General features: G+C 42.4%; 1 protein-coding gene across 2 annotated transcripts in view; it reads left to right on the top strand.

Moving 5' to 3' along the window:
* Positions 1-21,397, top strand: part of ahrra (aryl-hydrocarbon receptor repressor a) — a 98,165-nt gene that overhangs the window by 70,388 nt on the left and 6,380 nt on the right. The window contains exons 1-5 of one of the 2 annotated variants that reach the window (XM_056299681.1): positions 2,574-2,661; positions 6,464-6,553; positions 16,995-17,139; positions 19,007-19,140; positions 19,979-20,187. In XM_056299681.1, the coding sequence (XP_056155656.1) occupies positions 6,503-6,553; positions 16,995-17,139; positions 19,007-19,140; positions 19,979-20,187 (539 nt within the window). In that variant the 5' untranslated portion in view covers positions 2,574-2,661; positions 6,464-6,502. Of the gene's footprint in view, positions 1-2,573; positions 2,662-6,463; positions 6,554-16,994; positions 17,140-19,006; positions 19,141-19,978; positions 20,188-21,397 lie in introns of those variants that run through there. The other variant, XM_056299680.1, reaches the window with a different exon arrangement.

Here is a 21,397-nt window from a genome sequence, read left to right as displayed (position 1 = left end):
TACAGCCGTCCGCGTGATCTAAAAGAAAACGGGACTCATCAGACCAGGCGACCTTCTTCCACTGCTCCAAGGTCCAGTTCTGATGCTCGTGTGCCCACTGTGGGCACTTCTGATGGTGGACAGGGGTCATCACAGGTACACTGACTGGTCCGTGGCTACACAGCCCCATACACAGCAGGGTGCAATGCACTGTGTGTTGTGACACATTCCTCCCATAACCATCATTAAAACTTTCTGTGACTTGTGCCACAGTAGACCTTCTGCCGGTTCGAACCAGACGGGATAGCCTTCATTGCCCTTGTGCATCAATGAGCTTTGGGTGCCCAACACCCAGTCACCGATTTGTTGTTTGTCCCTCCTCGGACCACTGTCAGTAGGTACTCACCACTGCTGACCGGGTGCACCCCACAAGCCTTGCCATTTCAGAAATGCTCTGACCCGGTCGTCTGGCCATAACAATTTGGCCCTTGTCAAAGTCGCTCAGGTCTTTACTCCTGCCCATTCCTCCTGCATCCCACACCATGACTACAAGAACTGATTGTTTGCTTTCCATCTAATCTACCCAGACCTTGACATGTGCCCTTGTTTGGAGATGATTTGTTATTTGGTTCATCTGTGAGTGGTCATAATATTTTGGCTCATCAGTGTGTACACACTAGGGCAAATTCACTGAGGCCTCTGCTAATGTGTTAGGTTGTGTCATAGTGATGGTAAACAAAGGACTAGATTGACCGTGGTGATGTGTTGCCTCCCGTTGCGTGACTTAACAAACGACCTGCAATGGGGCCTCACAGTAAGCTGCATATTTGTTGTTATGGTAACAGGCCCTCAAGAGAGTGAGGAGGGTTTTGTGTGTGTGTGTGTGTGTGTGTGTGTGTGTGTGTGTGTGTGTGTGTGTGTGTGTGTGTGTGTGTGTGTGTTTGGGGGTTTGCATGTTTGGTACGCATGAGTGAGTGTCTGTGAGTTCGATGTGGATGTTTACACATTCGTGTGCAACCACACGAGCGGGTATGCGCGAACGTGCGAGTTTGCCATTGTTCGTACATGCCAGTGTTTGTGCGAGATTGTGTGTAGGATGTGCGTGATGCACAGGACAGCGAGCGGAGCAAAGTCTCCCTGCGAGCCGTGGCCTTGCCGTCGCTGCTTTCATCTTCTGTCACTGGCAATGGGAGAACAGGAAAAGCAAAGGAAGCCTATTGAAACAATGACTCAAGGATAGCTTTCCTCTCTCTCGCTCTCTCTCTTTCTTCCCCCTCTTTCCCCCCATGCCCCACCTCCTGCAGCATCTCGGCGCTTCCCCTCTCTATTTCCAAATCCAGTGAACATATTTTTGGGCTCTGCGTGCAAAGCGCCTCTTAAGATTTGTAAGTTGAAGCTTTTAACCTCCCACCAATGGTTATGGGAGCCAGGGGCGTCGTTACTGGCATTTAAGAGGGAGAGGAGATATGGGCTAGACTGGGCCAGCAGCAGGTGCCTGTTTCCATTACTTAACCCCTTTAGAATTCTAGGAACTAAGGAAAACACAGAAATAGCATGGAACACATGCTCTCATGTCCATTGATATGGAAAAACACATACTGATTGTTGTTTTTTTTCTCTCCTCTCTCCGGTTCTGTACTGTTCTGTTTGACTTTGTTCTGTTGTTCTACATTTCGCTCTGTCCCATATTCTCTTCTCTTCTGTTTGATGTTCTGTTCTATATTCTCGTCTGTTTGACATTGTTCTGTTCTATATTTTCTTCTATATTATGTTCTATACTGGTATGTTCTCTACTCCTCTGTTCTATATTGTTCTGTTCTATTCCATTTCCTGTTCTATATTCTTTTATTATGTTTTCTGTTCTGTTCTGGTCTATGTTGTTATGTCCTGTGGTCTCTTCTGTTCTATTCTATGTCCTGTTCTGTTCTGTTCTGTATTCTCTCCTGTTCTATGTTCTGCCCTGTTCTGTTCTACATTGGGGGGTTTTTCTGTACTCTGATTAGAATTCAATTTTGGTTCTTATTTTGATAGACTTAAATGAATAACAATTGACTACATTTCTAGCTAATTTCAATATATACATTTGAATTTTGAGGTCGATATTCCATATTATGTTAACAATATGTATACTTACATATAGTGTATTTTGAAGGAAAAAAAACCTTTGGAAAATGAATTTTGAGTCTCATTTTGTTCTGGACTGTCAGCTTATTGGTCAGGATGACATTTTGAAATGGGCCTTGTTTTTACCAAAAATAAGATATCTAGAAGCAGCAGATGAAAAAGCTTCTCGAATATGTTGGCATATACAGAGAATACAAATTGTAAATGATGAGTCTTCCATATAGAGATTTTGACATATATAACTCACTTTTTCTTTTCTTTTCTTTTCTGGAGCACCCACAATCTTTCTGAAACCGGAGGAGATTTGATGTAAGATAGTTTTATGTGGACGGGTTTTGGACATGTGTTTGACTGGAGTTTAGAGGCTTGACATTTCTGATGCTTGAGCAACATGAGAATCTCGGCCATGAAGTGACAGTTTTAACATTCATTTGGAAAAAACAAATAAAACAAAAGCCCAGCTTTTGTTTTATTTACATTGCACCAATGAGCTCTGCAGCTCCTCCACACCTCCATTCCCACCGTTGACCTCACCAAAAACACATGGTTTAAATTCAGGTAAGATCCCACAGTCATTCTTCTTTGTTCAAATCCAGATGTTTTGACATTTTCAACTTCAGTGTATTGGATTTGGACACAACAGACTGTTGTAGGCATAAATACATTTGATTTGAAGCTGATATGGGGTTTCCAGATGTTTGCCCATTCCCAATTGACTCATATTCTTTCTTTCAACAGTTGTATATTGGAATCCTACAATATATTGATCCCACATTGCCTTAGTTCAGTGTAACTGCTACTTTTCTGATGCCGCATGTTTCCCTGATGCAAAAAGCAAGTCCACCCTCGAGTCCAGCCGTCTTGATGTCCAATCCAGGCCCAATGGAATGGATCTAAAATCAGACGTTGGATTGGAAATCAAAATAAAATTCCCCGCTGTGATAATTTCTACACTGGAAACATGCACACAGTCAGTTTCCTTACTGCCATGCACGCAAGGCGGACATCTTCATGATGGTCAATCCTTTAAGATATCCCTTGATTTCTGAGTCCAGTGCCCAAAAAGACATACCCAGTCTAAAACGAGTGTAGTTCTTCAACTCCTGTGACTATATGCAGAATCATGGTCTCCCCAGTAAGGTAACCCCGTATAGCTTGTTCCTTAAGCGTCAGATTTAACTTAACTGTTACTGAAATGGAGTTGCAGAAGCTCACAACATACTGTGTTTTTTTTTTGTAGCTTTTCCCCCCCTCTTTTTCTCCCCAATTGTATCTGGCCAAGTACCCCACTCTTCTGAGCCGCCACGGTTGCTGCTCCACCACCTCTGCCGATCCGGGGAGGGCTGCAGACTACCACATGCCTCCTCTGATACATGTGGAGTCGCCAGCCGCTTCTTTTCACCTGACGGTGAGGAGTTTCGCCAGGGGGGCATGGCGCATGGGAGGATCATGCTATCTCCCCCCAGTTCCCCCTCCCCCCCGAACAGGCACCCCGACCAACCAGAGGTGTTAGTGTGGCGACCAGGATACATTACCACATCCGGCTTCCCACCCGCAGACATGGCCAAGCCAGAGGTAACATGAGGATTCAAACCGGCAATCCCCGTGTTGGTAGGCAATGGAATAGACTGCTACGCTAGCTGGATGCCCCCAAAGAGATGATTATTTGAGTGAAACTAACTTTCTTTGGCTTTGTCTCTTGAGCCCATGATTAAATGGAGTGATTGCCACACGTCTTACCAGTCGCCTCTGCAAATTTGACAATATAGCATCAAAATACGAGCCTGTTTCTATTGTTTCTAGTATGGCTATGCATAAGCGGCTCTTCACACTGCCTATTTGGAGTCTCCAAAGGGCCACTATGTGCTGAAAGATGTTACAGCTTTTCTCGAGTGTGCAACAACATATTGTCGCACATTTCATTTCGACGGCCCCATAAGGGGCTGGAGTGTGTGAGAAAGTTAATACGATGTAAAAGCCCAGCCTGATCAACTCTACCGTCTTATCTATTCTTGCTTACATAGTTTACATAGAGAAAGCTGTATTTTGCGTGTGTGTGTGTGTGTGTGTGTGTGTGTGTGTGTGTGTGTGTGTGTGGACACACATGGTCAAAGCACTCCTTTTGACAGCAAAACCATAAGACACTTAAACTTGTCAAACAATATCTGCCTCTCGTTGCTTCCTTTTAGCGTGATTCTATCTCTCCGTCTTTCTCTCTGTCCCTGCTCCTCGCCTCCTGCTTTCTCTATTTTCAGACCCCCCACCCCACCCACCTCCATCCATTCACTCCCCTGGGTCTTCCCGTGCTTTGATCCTTTAGTTTTGTCCTTTGCTCTTCAATTTGTTTTCTGTCTTTCACTCTTGTTTTCTTTCCAAGGTTCTCCTCGTCTCTCTCTCTCTCATGCTGAAAACAGTCCAAGCTCAACTCACTGACACGTTGAAATATTAGGAGGTGCTACGTCCCAGTATCATCTTTAGAGTTTAATTCTGTGACAGGTACTTGTGTCTGTTTAGCTGTCAGGATTGAGCATGCTCAGTAAACGCAGATTTGCACACACACACACAATTGCATGTGGGGAAACACACACACACACCAGGGATGACCTGCAGAGTTTCCGAGTAAACGAGAGGTGACAGACTCTTGCAGCAGCAGTCAGGCAAGTCAAGTAACATTGCTTTAGTCACGCTATCACAGCAGTAAGCATGTACACACACGCATGCAAACACACACACACACACACACACACACCATCGTCTCATGCTCCCCTGTTATTTCCTGTACATATATTTTTCTCTCGCTCCCTCTCCTTCCACCTCTTTTCTCTTTCACATTCCTCCCTATTTATCCCCAAATGTCTGTCCCTCCTAATGCAGAGCAGCAAGAAGCCTGCTGTGCGGTCGTTGTGTAAATCTTGTTTGATGAATACTTGTTGCTGCAGGCTGTGCGAACCCAACACATCCACCATGAATGGCTGTGTGTTATTGTTTGTGTGTGTGTGTGTGTGTGTGTGTGTGTGTGTGTGTGTGTGTGTGTGTGTGTGTGTGTGTGTGTGTGTGTGTATGTGTGTGTGTGTGTGTGAGAGAGAGAGAGAGAGTGAGTGTGTGTGTGTTTACGTGTGTGTGTACACTTTATACATGTGTTTGTGAATTTATGAGTTTCTCTTACTCACATGTCCCCAGTTTTAATGAATATGTGGGAATTGTGAAGGGAATGTTCTCTTTGAACATTATTATTCAAGGTTCAAGCTGTTCAATTATTTTGTTAAATAACTGCCCTCTAGATGTCTATTCTAGTGAGGGGGATGTGTGTGTGTGTGTGTGTGTGTGTGTGAGGGATTATGTGTGCCTCTCTCTGCAGGCTGGTGTGTCTCATCTCAGAGGCATTCACTGAAAAATAAGGATCCCGAATATGAATTTAATGAGGAAATATAATAAAAGTCTCTGTCAAAAGTAATACCAAGCTTCACAATTCAAACGGCTTTCTTCGGCCAACTTGGTTCCATAACCACCTGTCTTTCATTTCTCTTCGAATATTGTATTATTGTTTCTTCTGTTCCCTTTTTACTATTATTTGCTAATACTGTATGAGAATAATGGAAATAATGATTGTTGTGAAATGGCCTTTGCACCTCAAAAAAAAAATCTGGCAGGAATTAAATTCTGGCAGGGTTTTTTCACTGGGGTTTGAAAACGGTTTTTTTTATTATTGATTTTTGTCAAAGGTAGCTTGAACATTAAGCAACGTGACCCCTGTCCTCAAAAGAAATTGCACTTTGATGCTGGTGAATGCATTTTAATACATATTTATTTACTCACCGCTGGTTAACAAAAAAATCTTGCAGAGAGAAGCCAGTGAAAACAGGGCTGTTTTGTTCATTGTTTGTCCATATTTTATCGTTTCTTCATATGCTCTCCACCCTTTGTTTCAGTTGTTTTGCTCCATCAGAATTAAACAAGGCCAATATCCCCCCCCCTTCTCTCTATCCTCTCTATTCTCTCCTCTCTCTCTATTCTCTCTCCTCTCTCCTCCTCTGTATCATCTCTTTCTTTCCTCTATTCTCTCTCTCTCCTCTTTCTATCTCTCTATCCTCTCCTCTCTATTCTCTCTCCCCTCCTGTCTATCTCGCTATTCTCTCTCCTCCTCTGTATCATCTCTCCTCTCTTTCTCTCTCCCCTCTCTATTCTCTCTCTCTATCCTCTCCTCTCTATTCTCTCTCTCCTCTATCTCTCTATTCTCTCTCTCCTCTCACTCCTCTCTCTCCTGTCCTCTCCCTCTACCTCTCTATCCTCTCCCTTCTCTCTCTCTATCCTCTCTATCCTGTCCTCTGTCTCTCTCCTCTCTCCCTCTGTCTCTCTCCAGTCCCTCACAGGCTTTGCTTTGGTGGTGAGCAGTGATGGGATGGTCTTTTATGCCTCCTCCACTATCGTGGACTATCTGGGATTTCATCAGGTGAGTCTTTAATAACGTTTTTAATTTATCTGAATTCTCATCCGAAGCCGTTTACAAGGGAGTGATTACTTCATACACAGCAAATAACACGTGATGCAGATGTCCACAAATCTGCATTGATGGACTCTGTGTTTGACAGTTGGCTCCCCCCCCCCCGCATTTTGCAAGGGAACGCCGCCGCTTTCCATGCCAAAGTTTTTAGTCTTAAAGTCTTACCAAGGGCACCAATTTCCTCCATCGTTCAGCCAATGACCTTTTTCCATCGCTCTCTGAAGCCATCTTCTCTTTCTCTTGCCTTTCCGTTTTAATATTCTATTCCATTCTTTCTCCATCTTTCCCTGTCTCCTCCCCTCTTTCTTTGTCTCTCCCTGCCCTTAAAACTTCTATCGATCCTCTACTCCTCTCTCCGCCAGCCATGAAAAGACATTCAAGTCTGTTTGAACGCAAAAGTCGAGGCTAACAGGCCAAAGCAAGGTCGAGACTGCCGTTTCACCCTGGGGTAGAGGGTGTACGTGTGTGTGTGTGTGTGTGTGTGTGTGTGTGTGTGTGTGTGTGTGTGTGTGTGTGTGAGAGAGTGTGAGAGAGTGTGAGAGAGAGAGACAGAGAGAGTTTACACCCTCCCACCACCAAGACTGCCATAACCAGCCAATCATTAATTATGGATGATATCAACGTGGGCATGCCTGTCCTGCTATGCTTGAATCATCCCCCTCCTTCAAAACCATGAATAAAGTGCTTTTCACTGTTAACCTACCCTCAATGCCCTCGTGTCTGCCTGCACACAAGCACACGCATACATACATGCATACACCGACACACTGTGGAGAGACACACACAGCGTTAGCATAGACATCCTTTTAGTACAGCAATCCCCAACCCTTCCTGGCTTACAAGCAGTCAGGGTCAGCAATACACCACCATGAAATCAACTAGAAAACCAACGTGGTCTGAAAGACGCTCCTAAAGTCTGCTGTGTGTGTGTACCAGGTTTTCCTATCAAAATGGGGACCAAATGTCCTCGTTTACTCCCCACTTACGAATTGGGGACAAAAGCGGTGTCTCCAATTGGACAAAAGCGGATTTTTTTTGGTCCGTAGTTAAGGTTAAGAGCTAGGGAATGAATTTAAGTCTATGTATAATGTCCCCACAAGTGACCTAAACAGATGTGTGTGTGTGTGTGTGTGTGTGTGTGTGTGTGTGTGTGTGTGTGTGTGTGTGTGTGTGTGTGTGTGTGTGTGTGTGTGTATACCAGGTTTTCCTATTCTAATAGGGACTATTAGATCTGTTGCCCTCCCTGAGGTTTCATCCTATTTTTCCTCCCTGTTAAAGGGTTGTTTTTTTTTTTGTTTTTTTTTTAGGGAGTTGTTCCTTATCCGATGCAAGGGTCTAAGGACAGGATGTTGTGTTGCTGTGAAGCCCCTTGAGGCAAAATTGTAATTTGTGATGTTGGGCTATACAAATAAAATTGACTTGACTTGACCAAATGTCCCCATTAGGATAGAAAAACCAAACCTGAAACCACCTACCTTGTGGGGACATTTCATGGGCCCCGTGAGGAAAAGGGTCTATTTTAGGGCTAGGGCTAGAGTTTAGGGTTAAGGTTAGGGTAAGGGTTAAGGTTAGGCATGTAGTTATGATGGTTAGGGTTAAAGGCTAGGGAATGAATGTAGTCAATAAGGGGTCCCCACAAGTATAGGGTGACATGGTACGTAGTATGTGTGTCTCCAATACAGCAGCACTACCTCAGTAGCTTGGTTGATAAGTTTCATTTAGTGTCCTGAGACCAAAGGTTTCTCCAGTAAGGGTATTACATAAGAAACCTGCCTCATAAGAGTCCATCTCATCATACACTACTGGGAATTTGAAGGAGGCCTGTTTTTATGAAACCAAAAACCAGAAACAATCAGGAAAGCAAAGATAGAAAGTCTGACACTTACTGAGGAGGAAGCTGCCAGACACTGACAGTAAAACGTCTTTCTCTCTGTATGTGCGGGTCCAGCAAGGCATTTTGACTATTGGATGTCTGAAGCCTGTGCTAATCAATCTGGTCATTGAGGCCAGAAACATCATCGTCACACCATTTTGTGGGGTCAGTAATAGACCTATTGGAGGTAGTATATGTGTGCATTTAGTGTAGGACAGGTGGTTGAACAGATGGATTAAAGACCCTTCTGGAAGTAGTCATACAAAGGTGGTTATGTAAATGGGTTGAAGTTTGTAAATCTAGCCAAAATATTGTGGGATATAGGTATGGCTATGTATACAAACACATAGATTTTTGTGTGCATGATGTGTGTGAGCTTGCTAGCACTCTGGCCCACTGCTTATCACATATAAGGCCCCACATGGTATTGCCCCTTTATACATTTCGGAACTTTTGCATCCTTACTCCACCTCTAGGCCACTCAGATCTTCCGACCAGGGTCTCTTATCTATACCTCGCTCCCACCGCAATTACAAGGGTGACTGTGCTTTTGCCGTCAGGTCCCCTTCTCTCTGGAACAGTCCCGCCCCCAACCCCTCTGTTAGATCAGCTGAGTCTGTAAACAGCTTTAAAAACGTCTCAAAACCCATCTCTACCGACCTGCCCTCCCTGTAATGGGGTTGTAATTTTTACTTTTGTAAAGTGCTTTGAGTGGCTGTTGCAGCTAGAAAAGTGCTATATAAAATGCAACTTGATTGATTTTTCTGTATGTGTATTTTGTTTATTTTTTCTCTATCCATATCTTGTGCAGCACTTTATAACTTTGTTTTGAAAAGGTGCTATATGGGTGTCCAGGTGGCGTGGCGATCTCTTCCATTGCCAACCAACACGGGGCTCGCCCATTCGAATCCCCATGTTACCTCTGGCTTGGTCGGGCATCTCTACAGACACACTTGGCCGTGTCTGTGGGAGGGAAGCCAGATGTGGGTATGTGTCCTGGTCTCGGCACTAGCGCCTCCTCTGGTCGGTTGGGGCGCCTGTTCGGGGGGGAGGGGGAACTGGGGGGAATAGTGTGATCCTCCCATGTGCTACATCCCCCTGGTGAAACTCCTCACTTTCAGGTGAAAAGAAGCAGCTGGCGACTCCATATGTATTGGAGGAGGCATGTGGTAGTCTCAAAGCTCTCCCCGGATCAGCAGAGGAGGTGGAGCAGTGACCTGGGGTCTCATGTATCAATCGTTACTATGGGCAAATTTGTTTTTACACACCCATGGGATTTTTTTAGCCCTGAAGTTTGTCTCAGAGATCAGTGTAGAACCTGGATAACCCCTGAATTTAATTTAGACACCGATTGGCTAACACTGATGTCTTTGCAAGCCTGGGTGATTGCTCATTGCAAGAGGTAAACAATAGATGTTAGCAGGAAGGAATTACAAATAACCATCATGCTTTGCTACTGTCTGTCACACAATCTTTAGGGCTAAAAAAATTCCATGGGTGTGTAAGAACAAATTTGCCCATAGTAACAATCGATACATGAGGCCCCAGGACGGCTCGAAAGAGTGGGGTAATTGGCTAAGTAGAATTGGGGAGAAAAAGGGGGAAAATCCCAAAAAATAAAATAAAGTGCTACATTAAAAAGGTGCTATGTAAGTTCTTATTTACTTAAATATGTTATAATGATCCACCTTGGGTATTGACTTCAGTTTGTGCTAGTTTGATTCACTGGTAGTTTAAGATCACGTCAGGCAGACTCAAGACTCCATCGTTAGAGGTTAGGGAAGCGGAGAAGTTAGGATGAGGTCCACGGGTTGGGTGACGGACACTTATTTAATTTATTAACGTTTAGAGGAGGGGAGGGAAATTATGTGTGTGTGTGTGTGTGTGTGTGTGTGTGTGTGTGTGTGTGTGTGTGTGTGTGTGTGTGTGTGTGTGTGTGTGTGTTCTATGTTTGATATGTTTGAAAAAGGGAAATCAGTTTATGGGAACGTATACATTACATAGTTATTTCTCAAAATGTAATACTTGATATACTGATACTAGAATGTCGTTATGGACCCTAATGCATTAATTAAAGGATACTCATGGAATATAAATGAATCCCATTGAGAAGAAAAAGATTTTGTCATTTCTGAAAAAAGAAAACTTTTCTATTGCATTACTTCAAGAAACTTATCTCAAGTCAGAACACATTATATTCAAGAGAGATTTGGTTGGCCAAGTTTACTCAGCCTCCTACAATAGAAAGAGTTGGGGTGTGGCAGTGCTGATAAATAAAAACCTACCTGTTCATGTGGATATTTGTGAAGTTGATCCAAAGGGTTACTATATATTTTTTATATGGTTATTTATAAGGACAAAAAAATTGCTATTCTAAATGTGTATTCTACACCGAATGCTCCTGTGTGCCTATTCACTAAACTGACAAGCCAGCTGTTGGAATACCGTTGCTCACTAACAATTGTTGGAGGAGATTGGAACTGTTTTTTAGATCCTACTAAAGATAAGTTCCCAGTTCCCAAGTCACAGAACATGGGAGTTAGATCCAAAGCAGTCCTGCAGATGATGAACGAAGTCGATCTGCCAGATATATGGAGACTTATGAATCCTTTTCAAAATGAATTTTCCTTTTATTCCAACCCCCATAAAATGTATTCTCAAATTGATGTTATGTTAATCCCTAATGTCTCCATCAACAGAGTTGTGAAATCTGATATTGGGTCTATTTTCTTATATATATATCAGATCATGCTCCTACATCAGGTCTTTCTGTTCAGAATTACAATGCTAGATGATCTGGATAGAAATGTGATGGGTCAATTTTAGCTGACCCTGAGTTTTGTAAATGGGCAGAAAAGGAATTAAGAATGTTTATTAATGAAAATGATGAAGTAACGCCATCTATTTTGTGGAAAATTACTGATGTATGCTTAAGAGGGATTATTATCCCCTATACAACTACTAAGAGAAGGAAATATATTCATGAACAAAGGCAACTAGAATTAATATTGAAGGAAGTAGAAAAACAACACAAACATCAGCCAACTCAGGCAAATTGGGATACATTTTTTACAACTAAGATAGTTCTCAATACCCTCATATCCCAGAAAGCTTATGAACATGGGAACAGATCAGGGTGTTATCTGGCAGCCCTAATTAATAATCAAACCATAAATCTATCACCAAGATAAAAAGCAAAACAGGAAACTATTGCTATATGTCCAATGATATTTGTTCTGTCTTTAGTGATTTTTATAAAACTCTTTGGTCCGAGCTCCCACAGTCTTCTGATACTGAGAGGAATATGAATATGAATCATCTTTGGAAAGTCTGTCTCCCTCAATTAAAAACAGAGGAAAGAGATCATTTGAAAATGGAAATGACTACTATTGAAATAGTGGATGCCATTGACTCATTTTCAAGTGGGAAGGCAAGTGGTCCAGATGGCCTGCCAGTAGAGATATATTAAATGTTTAAGAATATATACTTGCCCCCCTGTTGAATAATATGTTTAAACACTCCCTTGTGGTTAAGTCTTCTGAATACTTTAGTTAGCTAACAGTCATTCCAAAATAAAATAAATATCCTGAAGATCCAGCCTCATATAGGCCTATATCAAATCAAAACACAGATTCGAAAATACTAGCAAAACTTTTAGTTCGAAAAGTCAACGCATTAATTCCAGGACTTGTATCTCTTCATCAGACAGGATTTATTCCTGGGAGACAGGCATATTCTAATATCAGAAGATTGTTGTGAGTCATGCAATACATTAAAAACAAGGACAAAGATGCATATATAGATGCAGAAAAAGCTTTTGATGAAATTGGATGGATGCATCTTTTCAAAGACCTACAAAGATTTTCTTTCCCTGAAACATTTATTTGATTAAGTTAATTTATACTGACCCAAAATCAGCAATTTTAGTGAATGGTGCACTTTTATCTACTTTCGCTATAAACAGAGGTACAAGACAAGGATGCCCCTATCACCACTGTTGCTTGCTCTTGTTATGGAACCCCTGGCCGAAGCTATCAGATGTACTCAAAAAATAACTGGTACACAAAGAGAAGTATGTGCAAAGTTGTCTCATATGCTGATGATGTTTTGCTGTTTTTAACAAACCCAATCACTTCTCTGCCAGAACTTAAGGTAATTAACATATTTAGTAGTTTTTCAGGTTAAAAGATTAATTTTGGGAAGTCGGTGGCCCTACCAATGGGCAGGCTAAGAGAGGGTAATCAAAACATTCCATTTCAGATCAACAGAAATGGTTTCAAATACCTTGGTATGTTTATCCCGTATGAACTGAAGCAATTAACAAAGCATAATATAGTAACAGTCATAGCAAATATCAAAAATGATTTCTAGAGATGGTCGGTTCTTCATCTCTTAATGATTAGAAGCATTGCATTAATTAAAATGAATGTATTACCAAGGATATTGTATCCTATTCGAATGTTGCCAGCAGATATTCCAATAAAATACTTTAGAAATCTGCATAAATATTTATGTAAATTCATATGGGATAATAAAAGACCAAAATTTAAATTAGTAAAACTGCAGCTTCCCATATCTAAAGGAGGTCTCTCTGTACCTAACTTAAGTTTCTATCACTGGGCTTCTCGAATGAGACATATGTTACACTGGATGAAAGAGGATTCTAAAACAATATTCACAGATTTAGAAATGATAGGGTGTGAATCACTATTACATCTGAGTTACCATTCATAGAGAGAACCAGCTTACATCCTTTGATACAAGACAATTTTGTGGTTAACATTTAAGCGCTTGGTACAAAATATGTAGATATTATGGGATCCTTATCCGATCTTGTACCTGTGGCAAATAACCCTCACTTTCCTCCCTCTAGCATAAACACTGGATTTAAGAGATGGGGGGAAGTAGGAATAATTAATGTAAAGGATCTGTTTGATAGATTGGTAATTAAATCACAGTCTCAGTTGAGGACAGAGTATGGCTTAGAAAAAAATGCAATTTTTTAGATACTTGCAAATGAGGAGTTATGTTCATTCTGTTCCACACTGTAGAAGGAAGGTTAAGATTAGTTTTTCTGAAAAATTGCTAGTCAAATCTGTCTCTGTACATAAAAGCAAATTAAGTTATATGTATGAGGAAATTGTAAACTGGGAGAAGATTAATAGGAACATCAGTAGGTGTTCCTGGGAATTAGATTTTGGGATCACAATAAGACGAATGGGAAACAATTTTATTAAATGGAAAAAAAAGATAAGTTACTGAAGTATGTCTCATGAAATGCAATTTAAGATCATTGATAAAGTGCATGTTACTCAGTTTATAAGATCCAAGTATGATCTCGATTGTACTATAATCTGTCCAAAATGTAATGTTGGCAAAGCTACATATTTGCATGTTTTCTGGGCACTCCCAGATATTGTGCAATTTTGGAATAATGTTAAAAGGAAAATCGATGGTATGCTCAGATGCAAGTCAACATTAAACCAAGGCATTTGTATTTTAGGATTGGATGATACGACAAAGCATGTTGTTAAGTATAAATATATATTAAGAATTTGTAAGTTTGGTTGTGTACTCTGGTGATAAATCTCCTCAAGTTTCACTTTGGTTTGAAAAAATCCTGAATTTAATTCCACTTGAAAGGTTATCATACATAAAAAAGATTGGACCAATTCCTGCATACCTGGCAGCCAATCTTAATTAGTATAGAAGATGAATTCAAAATTAGGCTTCAAAAGTACATGAATATACTGTATATGATCAAAACCGTATATATATAGTATATATATAGTATATAGTCTCTGTTTACAATTACTTATTGAATTTGCAGAAGTGTACACTTGATTATGCAAAAACTAATGAAAACATTGAACCAAGTAATAGACCTATGGGTGTGAGCATAGGGGTAGGAGACCAGTGCCAACCTGTCCTGAACAAAATCGGCTTAATGCGGCACCAGGTAATTGTTTTGCCTTAACATAACATCATTACATTTATTTTGGTTCATAGAGTGTGATAGCTATGGGAGAAGGACGCTGTCAGCATTGAGATCAGTTCCCCAGAAACCTAATTTTTACCGTACATTTTGTCTGCCGTCAGGCAATGAATGTCCCCAGAAACATAGGGATTGCTTTTTTTTTATCCTATTTCTGAATTCAGTAAATAATAAATATCAAAGGAAAGCAATATTACTTTACTAACAAAAAGTCACCTGGTGCCAATTTAAGATTTCAGACCTTGTTTCTCTCTCTGTTATGAATTTTCTTTGGAGGGGCATCGTTTGCCAATGATTACATAAAATCATAGTTTATGTATTAGATATGAATATATAGGTATTGACTCTGGATTGATTTCGAATATTAGATGTAATTCACATTTAGATCAAAGATGTTTTTTATACTTTTAATCGTCTCAAATAAAGCGAGAAGCATCAAAGCTTCTGTCTTTTATCATCAACGAGGCGAACGTGAAAATATTCCTCTTGTGTGGAGCCTGTTGTTTGCATTTTTTTTAAGTCCTATATTTTGGTACTATGGCATTTTAACAACATGTCACATAATTTTGAACCCACAGCCTTAGTCAGAAAGACGTTTCTGGCTAATACGCCTCAGAGCAAACTAAAATAAGAGCACTTTACTAAACAGCACCACAAGAAAGCCTCAGAGACGAACAAAAAAAAAAACATTCATGGGCTTTTGATCCCATTTGTTAACTGTGGCAGTAACCCTTTGAAGGTCAGTGGAAATATCACTTTATTTTCCCTTTTCCTGTCCTTTTCTTCCCCCCCCCCCCTTTTTTTTTTTTACGAGAAACATAAACAATAGTCACCCGATCCGTCTGTCTGTCTGCCTGACTGCCGTTGGGGAACCAAACCGCAGGCGGAGCGTGCCCGCTGAAAACGGTGGGAATGGATCGTGTTTTCAGAGGCAGCCGATCAAAAAACCTCGCGTGACAACAGTGTGGAAATTACGGAGGGAGTGTAGAAGGGGAGGGGAGAGGAGAGGAGAGGAGAGGAGAGGAGAGGAGAGGAGAGAGGGAGGCAAGGAAGGAAAGGATGAAGAGAACATTTTAGTGTGGAATCTGTCATGGAATGACAGAAAGCAAAGCTAGCGTTGGAAAAGAAAGGCGAGAGAGAGAGAGAGAGAGAGAGAGAGAGAGAGAGAGAGAGAGAGAGAGAGAGAGAGAGAGAGAGAGAGAGAGAGAGAGAGAGAGAGAGAGAGCGAGAGAGAGAGAGAGAGAGAGAGAGAGAGAGAGAGAGAGAGAGAGAGAGCGAGAGAGAGAGAGAGAGAGAGAGAGAGAGAGAGAGAGAGAGAGAGGCGCATGACGAGAGTAGGCTGGTGCCTGACTCATGCGTGTGCGTGCATGCACACACGCGCACACACACACACACACACACACACTGTGCTTGCATGTGGGGCGTCAGCTGGACGGGATTGGGCTGCTCTTCAGGAGCTAGTGTCACGCGATGTTTGACAAACACAGCTGCCGTCAGACTTTTACTGTACCGAGACTGTAAATGCTCCTGGTGTGTGTGTGTGTGTGTGTGTGTGTGTGTGTGTGTGTGTGTGTGTGTGTGTGTGTGTGTGTGTGTGTGTGTGTGTGTGTGTGTGTGTGTGTGGGTATGTGTTGATTGTACATAAGTATATATGAGTGCATGTGAGTATATGAGGGTGTGTGAGCGTGTCCGTGCGTGCACATTTGGAGACGCGTTTGTACCTGTGATGCTTTACGACCTTGGGTGTGAGTTCTTTTCGTGGTGCTTGTGTGTGTGTGTGTTTGTGCCATTGTGCACATGTCTGAGAGTGTTTGGGTAGTTCACACGCTCCCCGTGAACTACCCAGACTTTGTGCATCTGAACAGCAGCGGCCGGAAAGAAAGCCCCCCCCCCCCCAAACAGCAGCCACCAGCTGCCCTGATGCCACTGTGAAGAAACAAACACTGGTCCCCAAGTGACTCTGCTGATGCCGCAGCAAACACGCAACCCCATTCAAGCTCGGCGCGTCTTGAGACATTCACGGGGTTACGTTGTGTGAAAACGAGAGAGCTGATATTCAGTCATACCAAGAAACATGCATAGTGGAAAAAACCATGAAACCCCAAGTGGATTTTTTTTTTTTTTGGAAACATATGTACTACAAAGGGGTTCATACATTCGTTGTACTTTGTCAGGATCAACTGGGCAGAAAGGGAGCCATGTTTCCTCTGAAGTTGAGCTGTTGTGATTGGTTGAATATAATGAATTATTAAAAGAAGCATCAGTTCCTTTTGGCTTGGTAAAATTGTCCGGCAGCTAAAAATGGAGCAAGGAGGGTCCATCAAGCAACGTAACCCAAGGAAGCCTGGGATGCTCAGCACGGGGCTAGACAATGAGGTGGACCACTCTCAATATTTTGGCATAGGCATGTTGGAGAGACAGAGAAAGAGAGGAAAAACCAATGTTGATCGGAGAGAGACAGTAATTTCCTCCGCAAATGAACCATTTCCCGTTAATAAATATTTGTGTTACTCCCTCTGCAGACTGACGTGATGCACCAGAACGTGTTTGACTACATCCACATAGATGACCGTCAGGAGTTCAGACGCCAGCTCCACTGGGCCATGTGTCCTCCACAGCAGCAGGGGGCCACAGCACAACAGGAGCAACAGCTCACATCAGGAACTGGTGGGTAGATGGCAATTAGTTTTATCTGTGGTGCTTTCTTGTCCAGGTTTTCATCCTCTCTTTTTTTTATTTTGATTTGAAGAATTTGTGTAGATGGCTGTTATGGTGGCTTATCGGGGGTTGCACTCACACCAAGAGGCACCTTTAGTGTGGAGTTTGCATGTCTGCTTTGGTTTCCTCCATAAAGATATGCTGCCAGGTGAATCGGAGACCAAATCTACCAGAGGCATGAGTGTGTCTGTGTCATGGACTGGTTGACTTGTCCAGTCCTGCCCTCTCATTGCCTTATGCAATTCTGAAAAGCATTACGTGGATCATGAAAATGGATTGATAGATACACCAAAACAATCTATCTGTTCATCTGTATGTACATATATATGATCAGCCAAAATATTAAAACCACTGACAGGTAAATGAATAACATTATCTCGTTACAATGGCACCTGTCAAGGCGTGGGATATATTGGGCAGCGATTGGTCAGTTCCTGAAGTTGATGTGTTGGAAGCAGGAAAAATGGACAAGCGTAAGGATCTGAGCAACTTTGACAAGGGCCAAATTGTGAGGGCTAGATGACTGGGTCAGACCATCTCCAAAATGGCAGGTCTTTTGGGGTGTTCCTTGTATGCAGTGGGTCAGTCCCTCTCACAAGTGGTCCAAGGATGGACAACCGCTGAACCAGCGAGACAGGGACATGGACACTTAAGGCTCATTGATGTGCGCGAGGAGTGAAGGCTAGCCCATCTGGTCTGAACCCACAGAAGAGCTACTGTAGCTCAAAAAAAAAAAGTTGCTGAAAAAGTTAATGCCGGCTATGATAGACAGGTGTCAGAACACACAGTGCATCACCACTTGCTGTGTATGGGGCTGCATAGCTGCAGACCGGTCAGAGTGCCCATGATGACTCCTGTCCACTACTGAAAGCTCCTACAATGGGCAGGTGAGCATCAGAACTGGACCATGGAGCAATGGAAGAAGGTGACTTGGTCTGATAAATCACATTTTCTTATACATCATGTGGATGGCCAGGTGCGTGTACGTCGATTTCCTGGGGAAGAGATGGCACCAGGATGCACTGTGGGAAGAAGGCAGAAGCAGTGTGATGCTCTGGGCAATGTTCTGCTGGGAAACCTTGGGTCTTCGCATTGTTGCTGACCAAGTACACCCCTTCATGGCAATGGTATTCCCTGATGGCAGTCTGCTCTTTCAGCAGGATAATGCGCCCTGCCACACTGCAAAAGCTGTTCAGGGATGGTTTGAGGAAAATAAAGAGTTCAAGGTATTGCCTTGGCCTCTAAATTCTCCAGATCTCAATCCGATAAAGCATCTGTGGGATGTGCTGGAAAAACAAGTCCGATCCATGGAGGCTCTACCTCACAACTTACAGGACTTAAAAGGATCTACTGCTGACATCTTGGAGCCAGATACCAGAGAACAACACCTTCAGAAGTCTTGTGGAGTCCATGCCTTGACAGGTCAGAGCTATTTTGGAGGCATGAGGGGATCCTACACAATATTGGGCAGGTGGTTTTAATGTTTTGGCTGATCGGTATTTAATATTGCCATATCCAGTTTATGGAAATAAATCACTACCTGAATTGATTTTCAAATTCCCAGTATGAAAGAACCTACTTTGCAAATAAAACTGATACTGAATCTTACTTTTGTTTGCCTTAGACTTCAAATTGCCTAATATTGCTTTAAAAAAAACATACAATGCATCAAAATTTGCCAAGTTTTCCTTTCCTTTTTCCCAAATGGTAGATATTTCATATGTAACCCCATAGTTTTCTTTAACAGATGTGATGGTTTCCATCTTCATGATGGTGAAGCACATTTTCAGCACCATGTCTCTGTCCTTTCACCCAGGTGAGGACTTCGTGGTCAGCAGTCTGTTCCATTCTCCCGAGGCGGGGGGCATACCTCCAGAGCTCACCGCCTTCCTCAACAGGTGTTTCATAGCCAGAGTCCGCTGCCTTTTGGACAGCACCTCTGGTTTCCTGGTAAGTGGTCTGATCCAAATATTCTCAATTTGCATCATCATTTCTTAATTGACTTAAAATGCAACTGGAAAAATATGGCATAAGTTTTGAAAATAAGAGTTTGGAAGGATGTGATCCGCTCTTTGGCAGAGGACCCAGGCCTGTAAAAAAGTAATATCTCCATTTCAGTGCAACAAAATGTCTGTTTTTAATTGTATTGTGTGCAGCTAATTATAGCCCTTAGTGCAATGCTTTCTGGGGGATTTAGTGCTTAGACAGGGACAGCAGTTTAGGAGTTTGGTCTTCCTACAATTTGCTGTGACCAGAGTGGTTTGGAGAGCAGCAATGGAAACCCCCGAGGTCTGACGATAGGGACTTAAGAGTGGTGGATCTGGACCAATTCATCGGGGTTGGTAGAGTTTACTGTCACCAAGTCCGCTCTGGTTGCATTGACAGCAGCTGGACAACAGCAGAAATTCTGAATGGCAAATTTCTGACGTGTTTAATATCAGGAGACTTTTTTGCCACGTTGTTTCTGTCATAACCTTTATACCCTCTGAGAAGATAGCAGCTTGTATTCATGTCTCTCTCACACAAGATACGCCATGATAATCTGTGCTCTCTCCCTTATGATGGGAAGTAATATCTACATCAGTTCTGTGTCCCATCCTCATTCTGCAAAACATTTAACCCTGAATAAAGTTTGTATCACGTTCAAACAAAGGCTGTATCACATTATCTCTGATATGTTTATTATTATCATTAATAATTATTATGAGTGCAATATTGTCTCCATGGTCTAGAAGATCTTTACTTTTTAAATCACATAAAATAAATAAGGTAACCTTTCTCTCTGCAGACCATGCAGTTTCAGGGCAGGCTCAAGTTCCTACACGGACAGAAAAAGAAGTCGGCAACAGGGGCCCTGCTGCCCCCTCAACTGGCCCTGTTCTGCGTGGCTGTGCCCCTCCTGCTGCCTTCCATCACCGAGATGAAGATGAAGACAATGCTGATGAGGGGGAAGAGCAAAGGAGGGGGAGGAGGGATCGTTGGTGCACTGGAGCATGGGTAAGAGGGCATGAACGTGAAGCGAGGAGGCGGTCATGTTGTAGGCACTGCTCTTGTCACGTGGAAACTTTCTAACTCGATAAAATAAATCTTAAAAATTGTTTTTGAAATTGTACCTTATATTTACAGTTTATCTTGTAAATTAGTAGTTAATGGGTATGTGGTTCAATCCTCTGCTTTCAACAATGTTCAATACTGCTTGGCAGCCTTTATGTAATAGGTTATTCCCGGGGATGAGGATCGAAAACTAGCTAGCATTAAGTTGAACACTTCTGTAAGATGCAATAAGCGGCTACTTACAAAAGTGTATTTTTATATTTATCTATAGGGCATAGATCCAGAAATATCACCCAAATGTACTTTTCATGCTATTTAAGATAAATGGGTGATGTACACAGTGCATTTAGATTTTATTTCCGCACCTTCACATCACATGAATTTTGCATCAGAGCCTAGAAATTAAAAAAATCATGAAAATATAGAGCAACTTTCAAATAATTTCTCTGGGCACAGAGATTCACAAAGAAAACCATTTCCCTCTAAAATTTGATAGAACTATAAAGCCGTATTGGCTGTTTTTCTCTTTTCTGATCGTTTTACGATCCAACTGAGATTAAGAGTACGTAAAGTCATTCAGATTCATTTGCACACATTGACCACACAACACTAAACAAAGGGTTTGGAATTGTGTCTTTTGTTTTCTTATAGAACATACTAGGTATTTTAAATGAGGCGATATTTTAAGGTGAATGCATTTACTCGGGCTCCCTGCTGGAGCTAGACCTGGGAAGGGAGCTCGCCGGCAAGTGTCTGGTGGCCAGGCCTTGGCCTGTTGGGCCTAGCCCGAAAAAACAAAATGGAGCCACCACCCACAGGGATAAGCACCGGGGTAGGGTGCTATGCAGGCCGGACAGCAGGCAAAGGTGGCGGTGACCAGGGTGTGCCAACTTCCGGCATTGCAGACTGGTCCTCGGGACGTGGAATGTCACCTCTCTGGCAGGGAAGGAGCCTGAGCTGGTGTGGGAGGTGGAGTGGTACCAACTAGATATAGTTGGGCTCACCTCCACACATAGCATAGGCTCTGGAACCAAATTCCTGGAGAGGAGCTGGACTCTACTTTTCCAGAGTAGGCCAAGGTGACAGGCGCCGGGCAGGTGTGGGGATATTCACATGTCCCTGGTTGAACGCCGCCATGTTGGAGTTCTCCCAC

Source organism: Lampris incognitus, chromosome 19 (assembly GCF_029633865.1).
Source record: "Lampris incognitus isolate fLamInc1 chromosome 19, fLamInc1.hap2, whole genome shotgun sequence".
Lineage (NCBI taxonomy): Eukaryota > Metazoa > Chordata > Actinopteri > Lampriformes > Lampridae > Lampris > Lampris incognitus.
Note: the sequence above shows the minus strand (reverse complement) of the source record. Positions and strands in the feature narration are given on the sequence as shown.